This window comes from Dermochelys coriacea, chromosome 2 (assembly GCF_009764565.3).
Source record: "Dermochelys coriacea isolate rDerCor1 chromosome 2, rDerCor1.pri.v4, whole genome shotgun sequence".
Classification (NCBI taxonomy): domain Eukaryota; kingdom Metazoa; phylum Chordata; order Testudines; family Dermochelyidae; genus Dermochelys; species Dermochelys coriacea.
In genome coordinates this window covers 61,274,838-61,293,441 of record NC_050069.1, presented here as the reverse complement: position 1 = coordinate 61,293,441, position 18,604 = coordinate 61,274,838, and the positions used below count along the sequence as shown (strand labels likewise).

General features: G+C 41.6%; 1 protein-coding gene across 4 annotated transcripts in view; it reads left to right on the top strand.

The window, feature by feature from the left end:
- C2H8orf34 (chromosome 2 C8orf34 homolog) overlaps positions 1-18,604 on the top strand; it is a 258,751-nt gene that overhangs the window by 77,984 nt on the left and 162,163 nt on the right. For all 4 annotated transcript variants that reach the window (XM_038389172.2, XM_038389171.2, XM_038389175.2 and 1 more), the window contains exons 5-6: positions 10,380-10,408; positions 17,851-18,023. In XM_038389172.2, the coding sequence (XP_038245100.1) occupies positions 10,380-10,408; positions 17,851-18,023 (202 nt within the window). The remainder of the gene's footprint in view (positions 1-10,379; positions 10,409-17,850; positions 18,024-18,604) is intronic.

The following is an 18,604-nucleotide window of genomic DNA, read 5'->3' as shown; positions in this document are numbered from 1 at the left end:
GTAATATCTGGCTAGGCCAAGGAATTGCCATGCCTGCTTCTTTGTTATAGTGGTGGGCCAATCTCACAGGGCCTGTATCTTGTCAACCAGGGGCTGTAGTTGTCTCTACCACCACCCCATGGTGTATCCAAAGTAAATCACCTCACTCTGCCTGAGGTGGCATTTTGTGGGGTTTGCTGTGAGTCCAGCATCCTTAAGAGCTTGGAGTACCCTGGATAGGTGTTGGAGATGGTCCTCCCAACAGGGCGCAGTACATGATACCGTCGATGTAGGCATGGCATAGTGCTTGGAGGTTGTAGCAGTCAGTACATGAGCTGCAGGGAGGTGGCCGTGGCCTTGTGCAGTCCGAGTGACATTGTTATAAATTGATACAAGCCAAAGGGTGTTGGAAAGGCCATCTTAAGGCAAGAGTTCAGTGTTGGGGGATTTACCAATATCCCTTAGTCAGATCTAAAGTAGATAGGAACTTGTTTCTTCCCCCTCCTCGCCCCAGTTGTTCCAAGAGTTTATCCACTTGTGGCATTGGATAGGCATCAAAATGGGAAATTTCATTTACTTTCATTTACCTGAAATCAATGCAAAAACACCCTGAGCCATCTGATTTCATGACCAGGACTCTCAGGCTTCACCATTCACTGTGTGACTCCTTTATCAGGCCCAAGTCCAGCATAGTCTTCAGTTCCTTCTACACTGCTTCCACATCTTGTGAGGCAGGGGCCTGTGGGGAATGCATACCTACTGATTGGGTATTGTGGCAATAAAATGGCTTGCCATTGGCATCTGCCCTGGCCAGACTGATAAGACATCGGGGAAGGCTCACAGGATATCCTGGAATTGCTCCCGTTGAACCTGAGTGAGCCCTTCTCACATTGCCGTTGGTCTGGCCTTGAGAGGGCCATTGACAAGTGGTCCATGCTTTGTTTTGGGTGGGTAGGGGTTGATGAGTAGATCTTCCTTGGTCTTCCATGCCTCCAGCAGGCTGACATGAACATGCACATCACCCAGTGTCGTCCTAGCAGCGGGATCTCAGAATCAACCGGTCTGACCCATCAAAGGACCTCGAAAGGGCCTTGCCATTTGGCCAGGAGCTGGGATTTGGCCAAGGTTAATAGAAGCAGAACTCGGTCTCCGGGTTCAAAACTTTGTAAGTGGGGCCCCATTGTTATATTGCTGAACATGGGTCTCCTGAGCTTGTACCATATTCTCTTGTGAAGTTCCCCAGTGTTTGCAGTCACTCCCACAACTGCAGCACATGATGGGCCACTCCCTTTGCCTGGATCTCCTGTTCTTCCCATCCTTCTCTGAGGAGTATCCCAGTGGCTTGGATCCTCTTCTACAAATTTCTGCAATACGGTTTTCGGTGTCTTTTTAAACCTTTCCACCAAGCCATCGATTTGGGGATGGTACATGGATGTTGGGAGGGTTCTTATATCTATGAGATGACACAACTTGGCCATTAAACGGGAGATCCCGTTCATGCCCTGATCAGTTAGAATTTCACAGGGGATTCATTTGGGCAAAAACATTCATGAATTCCACTGCAATCTTAGGCGCAGTGACCTATCGTAAGGGGACAGCCTCTGGATACTGAGTTGCATAGTCCATGATCACCTGGATGTAATGGTGGCCAGTCATGCTTTCCTCCAGGGGGTCTACTAAATCTAGCCTTATACACTCAAAGGGTACCCCACCATGAGGAGTGGGAAATGTGGGACTTTTGGCACTCCCTTTGGTCAAGTATGCTGACATCCTGGGCGTGAGTCGCAGTAGTCTCTTACCTCTTGATGGATGCCTGTCCAGAAGAAGCTCCTTGCCATCCTCTGGAGGGTTTTTCCCTTCCAGTTGTCAGGCCCAGGGCACCGGCAACCTCCAGGAAAGTAACAGCTATCAGTGCATTTAATGAGTCTCGGGCTCTTCCACTACTTGATAGAGGCAGTCCTGCCATATCTCAAAGTGGGGCACCTGGGAGATCCTGGGCGGGGTGGGGGGCATCTTCCTCTTCCTGATCCCTAATGATGACCTGCTCCCAGGCTTGTCTAAGAGTTGGATCCTCCCACCGTTCAGGAACAAAATCGCTATCGTGCTCAAGTTTGGTGTAGTTGTCATCCACATATGCGCCTGTCTGAGGGGGTCCCCATCATGGGAAGGTCCCCTGGGTCATTGTCCTGGTTGTGGCTGAGGAGTCCCCTCAGCATTGTCTCATCACTCTCCCCTGTCGGCGAGTTATGGGTGCAGTCCCACAAAAGGTCCCAGAACCACGGCCAGTCCCGTCCCTGAATAAGTGGATAGGCCAGCCTAGGGGTCACACCAATCTGCAGGGCCATGTGGAAGTGAGAGATCTCCAAGATCACCCAGTTAGTGGGATAAGAGTGCACATCCCTCTGGATGCACTGTAAGTGTATTTGGGACCCGTTTGGTTCAAGGTTTGGGACCGCCTCCCTCTGGATGAGGGTCTGACTACACCTGGAGCCAATGAGAGCCACCAAGGATGTCCCATTTACACGCACAGGAACCCTGAGTTTCTCTGGGGTCATCTTCTGGGCCTGTGGACTGGCTACTCAGGCTTGTCTATAATTGCAATCCATGTAGGGGCAATCCCTTTGGAAATGCCTGTCTTGGCCATGCTCATAACTGTCTCGGGTCCCTCTGGCCAGAGGGTCCATTTTCAGCAACCCGAACCCCACCCAAGGTTCTTCATCCCATTGGGATGAGACTCGGATGGCAAGCAGCCACTGAGTTGGGCCTGGGTGGTTGGCCGGGGTCTCAGACGGGCATTGGATTTTGTCAGGCATGGGCTTCTCCCAGCTGGTTGATCCCTTTCCCCAACTCTTCTGGTTTTCAGTACCGTGGCTCTTCACTTTTGGCCACCAAGTAAACTTCCCCCCGGCTGGGAGAATTTGAGTGAACTGCTCCAGGATTATGGCTTCTGCTACCTGGGCTCTGGACTGCTTGTCCGGTTCCAGCCACAGCCCGGCGTAATCCCTGAGGTGCTGGGCCACTGCTCTTCATCTAGCCCCCAAAGGGTACCACTCTCAATGGAAACGCTGTTGGTATGTTTCAGGGCTGATACCTGTGTGATCAAGTATAGCCTCCTTCACCTGTTCATAGTCTAGTGCTTCTCAGTGGTCAAGGTTGCAATAAACTGCCTGGGTGGGCCCCGTCAAGTATGGGGATATAAGGGTAGCCCTGTGGCTTGGGGGCCAACGTGTGGCGGGGGCCACCTGCTCAAAAGTTACTAGAAAGGCTTTGGGATTTTCTCGGGGCTCCATCTGGGTGAGCCACAGTGGGAGGCTAGGTGGTATGGAGCAGGGATTGGATTCTGCTGGTATGGCAGGCAGGGCGCCTCTTGGCTGTAATAAAGCCACCATCTGGTGCGCGAGCCTTTCATGCTGGGCTTGCTGTTGTTTGTTAGCTTTCCAAGAGCCATTTCAAGACTTTATCTGACTCCATCCTGAGGCCTACTGTGTCTCGGACAGTGAGGTACAACTACCTGGGGGAGTGGGGTTGGAAAACATGTCCTCCCCCATGAGCATCTCAAAGTGAGCCTCTCAGCAGGCTTCAATTGTTGCCTGCATTCTCCACCACATGTGACTGGATGGGCGGGGGGGGCATCCAGTGCAGGGTGAGTTCACCCCATCCCTCAAGCTGTCCTTTACCTCGAGGCAGTGAGACCCAAGGACTCAAGTTAATAGGGCTACCCTGATTCATAGAGCAGTGAGGATTAGTGGCCAGAGTCAGTAGAATCACTCAGATTTGCAGGGCGGCAAGGCCTAGCAGCCAGAGTCAATAAACTAGCCCTGGTTCGCAGGGTGGGGAGGTCTAGTGGGCAGGGTCAATAGATTGGCCCTGACTCGCTGGATAGTAAGGCCTAATGGCCAGAATCAGTAGGGTGGTTGGCCACCACCTGGAGGTGGGTGGTGGCGGGGTAGGGGAACCTGAGCCTTTCCCTTCTCCACTTGGTCGCAGCCCAGGATCCTGACAGCGGTGAGTGCATTTGCCACTGAATCAGCGGGGATCCAGCCACAACACGCTGACCACACTTGGGACCATGGCTAGTCCCTCCCCTGGGCTACTTCCTACCATGACTCTGTGGTCTGGGCAACTATTGGGTTCCTCTGCCTGGGTTGTTCCTGGTGGCTCCGAACTCCCTGCAGTGTCCGCAGGTATCGGGGCATCATAAAATCATAGAATAACAGGGCTGGAAGGGACCTCAGGAGGTCAACTAGTCCAACCCCCTGCTCAAAGCAGGACCAATCCCCAACTAAATCATCCCAGCCAGGGCTTTGTCAAGCCTGATCTTAAAAACTTCTAAGGAAGGAGATTCCACCACCTCCCTAGGTAACACATTCCAGTGTTTCACCACCCTGCTAGTGAAAAAGTTTTTCCTAATATCCAACCTAAACCTCCCCCACTGCAACTCGAGACCATTACTCCTTGTTCTGTCATCTGCTACCACTGAGAACAATCTAGATCCATTCTCTTTGGAACCCCCTTTCAGATAGTTGAAAGCAGCAATCAAATCCCACCTCATTCTTCTCTTCTTCATACTAAACAATCCCAGTTCCCTCAGCCTCTCCTCATAAGTCATGTATTCCAGTCCCCTAATCATTTTTGTTGCCCTCTGCTGGACGTTTTCCAATTTTTCCACATCCTTCTTGTAGTGTGGGGCCCAAAACTGGACACACTACTCCAGATGAGGCCTCACCAATGTCGAATAGAGGGGAACGATCATGTCCCTCGATCTGCTGGCAATACCCCTACCTATAAAGCCCAAAATGCCATTGGCCTTCTTGGCAACAATAGCACACTATTGACTCATGTCCAGCTTCTCATCCACTGTAACCCCTAGGTCCTTTTCTGTTGAATGCTGCCGAGCCATTCGGTCCCTACTCTGTAGCAGTGCATGGGGTTCTTCTGTCCTAAGAGCAGGACTCTGCACTTACCCTTGTTGAACCTCGTCAGATTTCTCTTGGCCCAATCCTCTAATTTGTCTAGGTCCCTTTGTATCCTATCCCTACGTATCCAACATATCTACCTCTCCTCCCAGTTTAGTGTCATCTGCAAACTTGCCAAGGGTGCAATCCACACCATCCTCCAGATCATTAATGAAGATATTGTACAAAACCGGCATGAGGACCGACTCTTGGGGAACTCCACTTGATACCAGCTGCCAACTAGACATGGAACCATTGATCACTACCCATTAAGCCAGACAATCTGTCCAGCTTTCTATCCACCTTATCGTCCATTCATCCAGCCCATACTTCTTTAACTTACTGGCAAGAATACTGTGAGAGACCGTGTCAAAAGCTTTGCTAAAGTCAAGGAACAACATGTCCACTGCTTTCCCCTCATCCACAGAGACAGTTATCTCATCGTAGAAGGCAATTAGATTAGTCAGGCATGTCTTGCCCTGGGTGAATCCATGCTGACTGTTCCTGATCACTTTCCTCTCCTCTAAGTGCTTCAGAATTGATTCCTTGAGGACCTGTTCCATGATTTTTCCAGGGACTGAGGTGAGGCTGACTGGCCTGTAGTTCCCAGGATGCTCCTCCTTCCCTTTTTTAAAGATGGGCACTACATTAGCCTTTTTCTAGTTGTCCGGGACCTCCCCCGATTGCCATGAGTTTTCAAAGATAATGGCCAATGGCTCTGCAATCACATCCACCAACTCCTTTAGCACTCTCGGATGCAGCGCATCTGGCCCCATGGACTTGTGCTCGTCCAGCTTTTCTAAATAGTCCCGAACCACTTCTTTCCTCACAGAGGGCTGGTCACCTCCTCCCCATGCTGTGCTGCCCACTGCAGCAGTCTGCCAGGGTCTCATCGCCTCTAGTTTCTGCGGTTGGGGGCTGCGACGGCTCTGAGTTGGAGCCTGCAGCGGACATCCTTCCTCTCTAGTAGTGAGCCCCCACTTAGCTGAGTTTCTCACTCTTATACTGGTACTGCATTTGGGGCATAACCAGTAGGGGCATGGGGATGGGACTGTCTCAGGCCACAAGGAGGAGTACCCCACACTGCGTAGGAAAGGGTTAAGTTCACCCTGTTACACACAGGCACATTGCTAGCCCCTCTACAGTATACACAGGGCTCAGCTGAGAGTGGTAAGGAATGCAACAAATACCTGTGAGGCACCTTTGAATATGCCTTTGGATTTGCATTTCCCTACTTCCAAGTATTTTCTAGGATATTCACTTCACATGTATTGTACCCAAAAGGGCTTGAAGTTCCTAATACTTTCCAGATGTTGCATTAGTCAGTCTCCTAAAGAAGTTACATAGAGTTCACAATAACACATACACAATTGTATTTTTAATTCAATGGTCCCAAAAGGTAAAGGTATAAGAGGGTTCCAAAAAGAATTGGATTAATTCATGGAATATAGGTCTATCAATGGCTATTAGCCAAGATGTCCAGGGACGGAATTCCATGGTCCAGGTATCATTAAATCTCTGACTGCCAGAATCTGGGACTGGACGACCCTAGATGGAGCACTTGTTAATTGCCATGTTCTGTTCATTCCCTTTGAAACATCTGGCCTTGTACCATGTCGGAAGACAGGATATTTCAGATTCTTTAACATAAAATTCTGTTAGTTTTTAGGTTAGATTGTATTAAATTAAATTGTATTCAGAGGCCAGAGTCTGAAAAACCAGAATTAAGTGATAATCATTTGATTTCAGCTTAACAGTATGTGTTTAGATTTCATATGTACAAATAATTCTGTTTTAAACTGACACCATCAACTTGAAATATAACCAGTTTCAATAAATGAATTTAAAATAGTTTCATATACCAGGTTTATCACTTTGTCTCCTTGACAATCTTTCGTTTTAGTCATATTTTTCTTATTTTTTAAAATGTGTTTTTTCTCCCCTGTGCTGTATTAAAAAATTCACACAAACAATGGAATTTGATAGGCTGTACAAGGGAAATGGTGTCAAATGCACAAGGTAATGAAAATGGAGTGGTGTTTTTTGCTCTAATTTTTATCAGTTTTCAGAATTTTATGACTTAATCTTAACAATAGTGAATAAATGTTATGAACAGAAGTGTGATTTTTAAATTGACTGTGTCATTTTAAAATGCATTACTTTGAAAATAATCTTCTTTAACAACAAAAAGTCAATATTTGCCAACAGTTAAGGAAGTAACTGTGGTAACTCAGATACAGTTGTTTGGTGGTTATGATTCACCCTGTCCACGGAGCAACCATAGCCACTGGAAGTCTCCGCTAGCAACACTTCAATCAAGCTCTGCTATTAGGAAGTTAAAAGAAGTCACTGGGGCCCAGCATCAGTTCAGATGGCCCTGGAATCCTGTGGATCCTGGGGGATCTGCCTGCTTTGAGGGTTGTCCACATTGCCCCTTTTGGAGATGTATGAAAAAAGCCATGTGGGAGGATCTCTGTGAAGAAGTCCTCATTGAAATCCCTCTCCCAGAACCCTCTTGTTTTCCTGTATTGCCATAGGGAGGGAGTGATGTAGGTATGAGACAGGACTTCAGGATCTGGCCCTGTGATTACAAATATATGAATCCCTAAAATTCTGCTTTTTTTGTTCTGTTTTTATTTCTCATGATATCATCAGCTATGGTACATGTGTAACTTTTCCTACTTAATGTTCAGGGCTTGGTACACTGGGACCTTCATCCCTGATTAGGGCCTATAAGCATATTTATAATGAAATAATAAATCAGTAGGTATCCTGTGGGAAGGAATCCTGCAAACGGAAAGCCTGATCATTTGTAGTATAGAATGATTTCCTTTTGGCATAATGGGAACATCAGAGTATGTCATCATTTTCACATTTGTCATTTCTAGTTCCTTGAATTTAAACTCAAGAAAAATTCCTTAAGAAGTAAATCTGGATGGAGAAATGCTCTTGCCATTAACCCTTTGAATCCTAAGGTTGGTGTATATCATTATCTTCAGGATTCTAGGACATTGGACAGGAGCCAAGTTACGTTGACTTCCATGGGCTCCTCCTTCCTTATACTCCTGCCATGGTCTCTTCTTTTCCTGCTTAAGAATGAGCTCTTCCCTAGGGCCTTGCAACATAACCCCTCCTCAGGCAGAACATAACCCCGTTTTAGGCAGGTACGGAGCCCTTCTGCTTCTTGTTTACTTTACCCCCCTCGGTGCTAGGCATAAGCAGATTAAGCAATTGCTTAGGACCCCACACAGCTCAAGGGGCCCCCCGGTTAGTTGTTAGTATGTGTTGTGAGGGTGCAACAATATTCTTGTTTATGGCCCCATTCTTGTTTAGGCTTAGCACCAGCACTGCCTCCTAGGCATAGAGCCATCCTGGGCTTTGTAATGATTCTGCTTCTTTTGTGATTGCTTTTGACAATGAAAAGAAGTCCATCTGCATTGCTTTCTGGCTCAACAGACCCAACATTAGAGACTGGACATGTGGAGCAGGAGAATAGGGGACTGCTCACAGGGCAAAAAAACTGGTTTAAAAAATCATTGAAAGTTGCTGAGAAGATGTAGAGTGTCTGAATGGGTAGATCATAACGTCTGTGGTTGTGAGCTGGATTAGCTTTAGTTCTCCAGAAAAAATCAAATGCTATGGAGAGCTGGGTTTTGGAAAACCTTACTTAAGGTTTACAGAGCTGTGCATGGTGAAGAGACAGCTAAATTTAATTTTCACTCTTTACTTCTGGGCAGCTGCTTTCACTTGCATACACCCACAGAACTCGGGGGTGAGGGTGAAGGAAGGAACAATGGATTTCATGGCATATGTTACTCGAAATGGGACAAGTTCCTGCTCCACGTACTATATGGACAGTAGTGTAGTTATGTACTAAATAAAAGCCTTAAGGTATTGAAAACGTATTAATTGCCAAGGGGATAGACAAAGTGTATTTTGTTGAATTTAATTTGTAAACACTGAATGACTGAAAAAATGTTCCATTAACATGTATTGATCAGGTCCTAAAATGTTAATTATAGTTCTGTTTGTATTTCACTATGTTTTAAAAACAAATCAGTAAAAGTAAGCCATCTAAAATGAAAAATAGCAACATGTAGGTATAATTGAAAATTTATCAATAAAGTAAAAAAAAATACACCTACCGTATAAAAATAACATGCTGTTAACTGTGTGCAGTATTATTGGGAATAAGTTTAGACTGAGCTAACCCCAGGGTAAATTTACAAAGATAAAGAACAATTTTAACTCTCAAATCTGCTCCTAGATGTATAATGCATAGCTTATAAAATGAGCTCTTGTACACTGGAGAGCAGGATCACTTTATAAGTCTTAGATGACAGTCATAAGAACATAAGAATGGCCCTACTGGGTCACACCAAAGGTCTACCTAGCCCAGTATCCTATCTTCCAACAGCGGCCAATGCCAGGTGCCCCAGAGGGAATGAACAGAACAGGTAATCATAAAGTGATCCATCCCCCCAAATTTTTGGCTAAGGTTTAGAGCAAAATTGTTCTACGGGTTCAGTGGAATGCCAGGAGAAAAGGGTGCAGGATGGTGTTGCATATGACGTAGTGAGGCAGGATGAGCAGCATCCTGTCATAGCACATGGGGTTGTACTGGCAGCTATGCATGTCTAACACACTGCAGCCTTCACCATATGCACACAGATTTGATATAAATGGGACATAGCGAAGCCTCAAGCAGGCAACTGTATTTGTTGCTATCAGCCGAAAGTGTAAGTCATCAGAATATTAGGTGCCATGTTGTACTTGTTCAGGATTTGGAACAACTGCCCTATCTAGTAGCATGATGTTCCCTGCAAGACAGTGGACCTAATTCTCTTCTTACCCAGGTTTAATTCCATTGACTTTCATGGAGTTATTCCAGCAGGTGCAAAGTAGAGCAGAGTCAGGCTTATGTTGCCTTTTGATGGCAGGCAGATACAATATATATGCTGTGTGGATGTTTGTTGGTCAAAGCAAGATTTGAATCATAATGTGTTCAGACTAGAAATATTAAATTTCTTTTTTAATTTTAGAAAACAAATAGAAGCAAATTTTAGCTTTTCACTAGTCCATTATCACAGCCACAAATTTCCAGAAAGAAAAGGAGTACTTGTGGCACCTTAGAGACTAACAAATTTATTTGAGCAAATAAATTTGTTACTCTCTAAGGTGCCACAAGTACTCCTTTTCTTTTTACAAATTTCCAGAATTTCATAATTGTTTGAAAGCTCAGTTTGATTATATTGCCCCTGAAGAAAATTATAGTATATTGCTTTTGGTCGATTTCACTAATGGAACAAAATATAATAGACTGCATTTGCAAGAAGAGAATTATGCAAGTTTCAAGATTAAACATTTGTTTTACTTACTGTAAGAAAATACATTTCCACAAAGAATGTTTCTCAAATTGCTTTTTAAAATCTGCTTTGTTTTCAGGCATTGCTATTTCTGATGAACTTGAGAAGGTAAGAGATATTGTGTACCTAATGAATAGTGCAAACAGACAGATTTTTATGGTAGTTTTAGGCAGTGAGAGTTCAATCTTGCAGTCCTTGCATGTATGCTTAACTCTTATTCAGTTCAGTGGGGAGTTGGGTACCTAAGGGCCATTGACAGGGCTCATATCTGTATATATGGACCTGATCCAAAGTCCACTGGCATCAGCGGAAAATCTCTCATTGACTTTAATGGGGTTTAGCTCAGGCCACATAAAAGCTATTGAGCTATACATCTTATTTTGCTTAATTTGGTCTACAGCGATAATTTAATAGGATACCTAAAGCTAAATATTTCCGAGAAGTATAAATATTTTTTATTTGAGGTCAATTTTTGGGTAGCTCCTATAAAATTTAAGTTAAAGTAATTATACTGTTTGTGAAAATCTTTAGGAGTATTCTTTGACCCCAAATCTGATTAGGTATGCACATGCCAGAAAAAAAACATGAAAACTAAGTTCACAGTTGCCTGCAGTATAAGATGAGCTCCTCAATTCTGGCCACTTAAAGTGGTGGAGAGACTTTTCCAAGATAGGGGTTTCAGAGAGGCATGATGGATATTGCCAAGGAGTCATGTGAGATATTGGGCTGCTATCTACAAATGATGGTGTTTACACACACCTTTTGTGTGTTTTGGCACTGATCTTTCTAATGCCAACATGCATTCTAACCTCAAGTAATCCTGTTAATTATGTTAAGCATGTGCTTATAAGCATTTCAGGACCTGGGCTTTTACTCTTACCTTTTACACATATCTAGAACTGTGTCCAGTAGTAGTTGTTAAATGTAAAAACAAAAGACCTGCTACTAGAATCCTGACAAGTGAATAGTTGGTATTGAAATGAGTGAGCCAGTCATAATTGTTTTGCCTGTCATAAACCTGTGAAATGTCACTTTTTTTTGTTGAAGAATAGAAGCATTTTGAGTGAAAGAGAATTCATTATTCCACACACTTTTATTTTTGAGGAAGTATTTAAAGAAACTTACATTTCATCTTGATGAAGACCTGTTTTTGCCTCAAAACATGCAATATTTTGAAACGTTATGTTTCAGTGTGAAAATCACCATTTAATTGGAAGCAATGTATTGGTGACATTACTAAGATACTGATTTGTTAAATAAATTTCAGCAAAGATGGAGTTAATTTGTTACTGTACATAACTGCTTATTTAGAACGTTCTGAAATTTTGTTTTAATCCTTGTCTACTTTTCAATCGTGCAAACTGTTTCACATCTTTACATTATTGCATCTGCTTTATCATATGTTTCTGAGTAAAATAGGTAAAGTGGAAAAAATTAAAGAGAAACCATCATTTTGAAAATTACATTAATTTTTTTATGCAATGTAGTTGTAACTGTGCTGGTCCCAGGATATTAGAGAGACAAGGTGGGTAAAGTAATATCTTTTGTTTGGCAAGAGAGACAAGCTTTTGAGGTACACAGAGCTCTTCAGGTCACCAAAGTTTGTCTCTATCACCAACAGAAGTTGTTCCAATAAAAGATATGACCTCACTCACCTTGTCGCAAATTCCTAAAATTACTATAATTGAAACCGATTAATTTGCATATCTTTCCTCTTTTTTTCAGTGTAATTACTTTGTGTATAGTTAGTTTTACTGTTTTGTTGGTGAGATAAACCCTTTTCTAGCCCCTGCAAGAAGTTGTTTTTTTTTCCCCCAGTAAGAGCAGGAGCAAAGCTGACACTGAAAGCAAAGCGGCAGTAGGCAGAGTGTGCACAGAAAGAAACTGAAGGAGAGGTGTTGTGATTCACAGATCAATAGATTTAAGGCCAAAAGGGACCATTATGATCATCTAGTCTGACCTTTGAACTACAGAAGGAGTTCCTCTAACACTGTACAGTAACTGTATTAAACATAAAACAGTATTATCCCTAAAGCTGCTCTATGTCTCTGCAGCACTATAAAACCTCTCCTGCCTGGCTTAATTTTCGTAAAGAAGCAGTGAACACAGCTTCACAGGAGGAGGGATGAGCCTGAGCACGTTGGCTATCATAGTTTTAGGATTCCACAAAGGACCCTCTCAATATAACGGGGGAACATAAAAAAACTCATTCAGTTTTAAAGCATTTTTAGAATTCAATATACACTATTTAAAGAGTGCTGTATTAGAAAACTGTTCTTTTAATTAGTTATTTAAGATCAAGTTGCATCCTTTCCTGAAATGTGTAGCCCTGGATATGTTTACTAAAAGTAATTAAATTATTTGAAAATATTTTCAATATTTATTAATAGCTACATCTTAAATGTGTGAGACACTCAGGTTAAATAGCAATGTTAATAATAGTGGGGTAATGGGTAATTACAGACAATGGGTGGGTAATAGACAAACATTAATTGCACATCTCCTTCATGTTATTTCACAGACAGCCTTGCAAAGGCTAGGGCCAGCAGTGCCCAAAAGGGTTCCTGGAAGTATGATTAGTTCATGCATTGGTTCTCTGGCTCCTCCAGTGAGGGCTGCTGCATTCTGGGTGCTATTTACATTTTGGAGAGGGTAGGTGGTATTTGAACTACTGATATCACTAGGTTCCACTAGGAAAGAATAGCTTGAAATGCAGCCCGGACTCTGAGAATGTCCTGCTGGTTGCCCAGAAGAATGAGTTGAATCAGCTTTTAGTATTTTGCTTCATCCTCTCCTGGGTCAGAACCTTCCACTTTGGGAGTGCACTGCTAGCTCCAGACCTTCAGCTTTATGGAATATGGATTGCAGAGTTGGAGCTGCAACCGCCTTCAAGTATACTTGCTACCAGCATGGGGCCCCTCTGCCTGTCCTTGTATTCCAGAGGCAATTCAAGTACCTTGTTTTAGCTTGCGTCAGAGAAGAACGTGGCCAAGTACTTTTACAATCTAGAGACTTGATATTGCTCTGATATGTTTACAATGAAAATGTCTAATTTCAAATTCAGTTTTATGCATACGAGATGTAATAGTCGTATTGCTAACTCCATGTTTTCAAAATGTAATGAGTAAGACCCCATAATCACGAGAGATTCAGAAGTCATGAGATTTTTGAAAAATAATATATTGGGGAGTTTTATTTGCCTTTTGTTTTTGACCCTTTAGGGGACATTTCAAGCTTTTCTTCAGAAATGTAAGGGCTATTTTTAAAAATAAAGCTAACCTTTTGAATCAGAAGCCTCCAGGGATTGGGGCTTTACATAAAACTCCAAATAAAGTGAGATTTCAATAATATTGTGAGATTTGGCAACAGTGCATACAAATTCCTTTGTTTCACTCACTTTTAGCAGGAACACTTAGTAATTGGAGAATACCAAAGAGTCAGTGGTTCGGGTTACACGGGATGAAGGTGGCCCAGTAAATAAGTTTTGAAAGCGTCCCCCCGGCCTAATATTAAAACATTCAATTGGGTTTTTTTTCTAAGACTATTTTTTATCTGTGCTATCTCAAAGATACTTTTTTTCATTTTTTAATCCTGTAAATACAAATATACTGCACCCATAAATACAGGATCCATTAAACTATAATCTACAGAGTGGAACAAATCTCAACTTTAAACAACGGGTGAGTGCTGCACTTGAGAAGTGGCAGAACACAAGTACCAGAAACACTGAGATGCTGTTCTGGCTCCCCAAAAAAGTGCCAGAACAGTGTCCTGGAGCATTCTGATGGGATTCGAGCAATGACTTTAAATCATCAAATTGGACACAATTCCCTCTCCTCCTCCCCAACCTTATGGAAGACACATGCATATGGCTAAGATTACAGACTGACTCTCTTAAATTCCTACTTATCCTCTGGAAACTCCAGGACACACCATTCTGTATCCTGTTTGTCCTTTAAAGTACTCGTCAGGCTAGCAGTTCAAGGTTTAAATGGGAGATGCTGGTGAAAACCTGACTGTAAATTAAATATTGTATTTTAATTTACTCAATCCTTTTGAAGGAACACTCCAAATAATGCCACAGTTTTCTCAATACAATCTTCTCTGACTTCTTGTTTATCACTCTTACTATGAGGGGCTGTAAGATTGAAAGGAAATAAATAAATTAGGTCACTGACGTTTTGATGTGTTGATCTAACTCAGTTTTAAAATGGAATCAAGGCATAACATGATTTGTTAAACTTTATTTATTAAATTGAGCTTGAAAATGCTGTGATACAAGATGGCCCCGTTCCTCCAACTGTTTGAATGGAAGTCAGCATAAAAAGGGAAAACAGCATTCATGTGCTAAATAGTCATATGCAAATTGCACAATGTATGTTGCGGGCAGAGACAGGAGAAAGTTGAGTCTGAAAAAAGTGTGGATTTTTAAGGGTCTCTTCAATTTTTTCTTACGGTAATTCACAATTTTCAGCAACATATAAGGCAACAGATAAAACCAATTTGTTAGCTAATTATAAATTACCCTTCCCTTTCACTGTGTCTCCTTTGTCTAAAAGCAGTTGGAACTGTTAGCAAGCACTTCCGAGAAGTAAGAGAGGCCATGAGGCCTTTACACACTTTCAGAAACTCTGTAATTGGAGCATTATCTGTAACAACGGCATGACACACAGTAGTACTAGAAAAACACTAATCTTTATTGCCTCCCTCTAGTCACATGACATGGGTCAGGATTACATTGGTCAAATGACGGGGACCACTGTCCCCTGATTCCTGTGGTGACTGTTATGCTACCTGACTGCTTTACAACGCAATTCCTACGGTGAAAAACCATTTTCCACAAATTTCTGAAAAATTTAAGAGTACCACACAACAAAAATGGCAGCGATCCTAAAATGTGCTAAATCACTTTGTTTTCCTCATACAATTGTCTCCCTTTTCAAGTACTAGCTTTTCAATTTTAAGATAGTTTTCAGTATTGCTACGATGTCATCTCAACCTTGCAGTAAAATGTCACCACCTAAAAAATTATTTCAGTGGGCCTATAGGGAAACTCTGGGCAGAATTAAACTGACATGAAAAAGACAGTGGAAACATACATTACAAGAGAAATATAGGTTAAAAAGTGGAGTGAGGGAATGTGGTGAGGTGTTATGGTAATACAAATAATAATAACTAAAGAGCAAAAGAGATTAAGACCCAGATTCTACACCTGACTCTGCATTGGGGAAGTTAATGGGTGGAATGGATGGAAGCCAACTGCAGGCTAGATGTATAGATATAATTCAAAAGCAGCCCTTCCCATATAGGGTCAGATTCTGGCTCATTCTAAGGTCTTCTGTGCCACTCCAAGTGGCCCTAAAACAGCCCTGAACAGGTAGCTGAGGATTTCCTCCTAAGTAAGAAGAAAAGGAGTACTTGTGGCACCTTAGAGACTAACAAATTTATTAGAGCATAAGCTTTCGTGAGCTACAGCTCACTTCATCGGATGCATTCTAATAAATTTGTTAGTCTCTAAGGTGCCACAAGTACTCCTTTTCTTTTTGCGAATACAGACTAGCACGGCTGCTACTCTGAAACCTCCTAAGTAAGGAAAACCCTAGACTGGTGCAGAGTTAGACACTTGTTATGTGAACAAAATGCTTGTACACTCTCTCTCTCTCTCTCTCTCTCACACTCACACTCACAAAAAATTGATCAAGGAATATAGGATCTGATATTTGAAATCTTTTCAATTTCAAGTTTTGTCTTTTAACTCCTACATTTGGCTTCCTTATGTTAATTGGATAGGCATTATTTACAGATTTCAAACACTATGAACACTTTGATGGTATATATTATGAATAACTGCTAATATTTCAAACTTTGCATTTACTATAATTTAAACTAGTCATCCCAATTATTTAGTGTTCCTTTAAAGATCATTTGTTATTAAGGAGGACAAAAACATATGGTTGCGAATCTAAATAATCATTCTGCTGCTGCTTCTCCAGATGCCATTTATTAGGATTGTGTTGTTCTTACAGTCGGAGTATTTCATCGTATGCAGAGCCAAATAAGGGCCATAAGGATTTGTCTTCCGAAAATGATTCTTTCATTACAGATCAGAATATACAATATATCTTAATTAGGAGCACTGCATTTTAAGTTTCGTTGCTGTCCTAGAAATGGCATTCAATGAGTGCAGGATAACTATCTCCATCACATCATTTCAAAATGGCAATTCTGGAGCATAATGATTTTCTTCAAATTATCGCTATTCCGCATCAACTCCCACTGTACACATAAGGACACAACACCGAGAAAATGGGAAAGGCTTTTGCAGTACTTTTACACAAACTCTTTACGTAATCATATGGGCCATTTGTTTCTGTGTGATGCTGTGAAACATCAGTAAAGTTTTAAAATGCCCCGTTATTTTTTGTCTCCTACTAGTTATTCCACCATATATCTTCAAGCAAATTGTCAAAAAATATGACTTCTAGCTTTGAAATTGTAGTTTATCACAGTGGTAATACACGATATACATTATTTATTGCCTATTGTAATGCACTGAATGTCAGCCAAATAAAAAATATATTATAATTGTGGATTTGAAAATATGGAACACAAAAAACCAGCAGGATTATTTTAAAATAGTCAATTTCCCTGCTCAGTAAGATTTTCACACTGAATTCATAATGCAAAAGAGAGATGATATTAAAGCAAAATATACCATCTTCACCATGTTCTTCAATATTCAAGTGACCTCATTCATTGCTTAACATAATTGAAACAGTGGTGTTTCCAATAGGAGGGGGTTTATTAAGAATGTATAGTTTTAAAGCCAAATCAGTAGTGATGGACACCTGCCACTCCTGTTCAAAACTATTGGATTTTAAAGGGAAAAATGAAGAGAGGTTCTGAGTAAAGCTGGATGAAATTTTTAGACAAATAATTAGTTGCTGAAAAATGCAGTTTTGGGTAGCCCAAAACTATTCATAACTTTGGGAAGTAATTATGGCCAAAAGAGAATTTTTAAAAAAAAAATTGAAACATTTCATATCAGCATTTTAAAGTACAGCATTTTATCTTTGTTTTGAAATGACATTTTATTTTGAAAGTTAGCTAGATTTATTTATTTTTTAAAGAAGGGTAAAAGAAACACCCAAAATCAAAATGAAACTAAAAAACAAATAAACAGAAAAATTCTCACAGGTGGAACAAAACCTTTTTCTTCAACCTGAAAAGATTTGTTTTGTTTTATAGGCTCAGCAACTGAGCCAAAAATATTTTATATCCTCAGCTCCAGTTCTGAGCACAAGGCTGGTCAAAACCTTGGGCCCTAAATCCAATGTACATTGAAGTTAATGGGAGTCTTTCCACTGATTTCCGTGGGCATTGGATTAGGCTTTTGACCTTTTAATCGCCTGTATTATTCTAATAAGGATCAATACATGAGGTGAAGCAGTAAGTTTGTGTTTGTTCCCTGTTTCCAATTTATAAACATCACTGAGAAGGAGCAGTGTAGAGTTGTTTTGGGGTTTTTTTTGGCTTTTGTTTCTATTCAGGATGCAACCGGTTTTAATACTCCTCTTCTAAGACCTCGTGTGATTGGAGAATGGGTTGGTCGCGAGGAGAATGATGCTGATCCATTGGCTGCGGAGATGTTGCAACCTCCAGTACCAAGAAGTAAAAATGAACAATGGGATAGTGAGGATAGCAGTAGCAGTCCTGGAGGAAGGTGAGGTTTTGCTTTTATAGTTAATAACTCCTGAAAATCTCATTGCAAAAAATCTCTCTAATTTTTATAAATTATGTAATGTCCAGTTTTAAGGATCAAGAATGTGAGGTGTATTATTTTCCATATACAGTATACCAGCAACCAGGAAATATGTAGTAGGGATTTAATGATATTGGGCACAATATTGTAGATCGGGGTCGGCAACCTATGGCACGGCACGTGAGCTGATTTTCAGTGGTACTCACGTTACCCGGGTCCTGACCACTGGTCCGGGGGGCTCTGCATTTTAATTTAATTTTAAATGAAGTTTCTTAAAAATTTTAAAAACCGTATTTACTTTACATACAACAATAATTTAGTTATATAATATAGACTTATAGAAAGAGACCTTCTAAAAATGTTAAAATGTATTACTGGCACGCAAAACCTTAAATTAGAGTGAATACATGAAAACTCAGCACACCACTTCTGAAAGGTTGCCGACCCCTGCTGTAGATGCTTGTGCATATGAGTAGTCCTTTAACTTTATTTATGTGCATAAAGTTAGATGTGTATGTGTTTATGGTAGGGTGACCAGATGT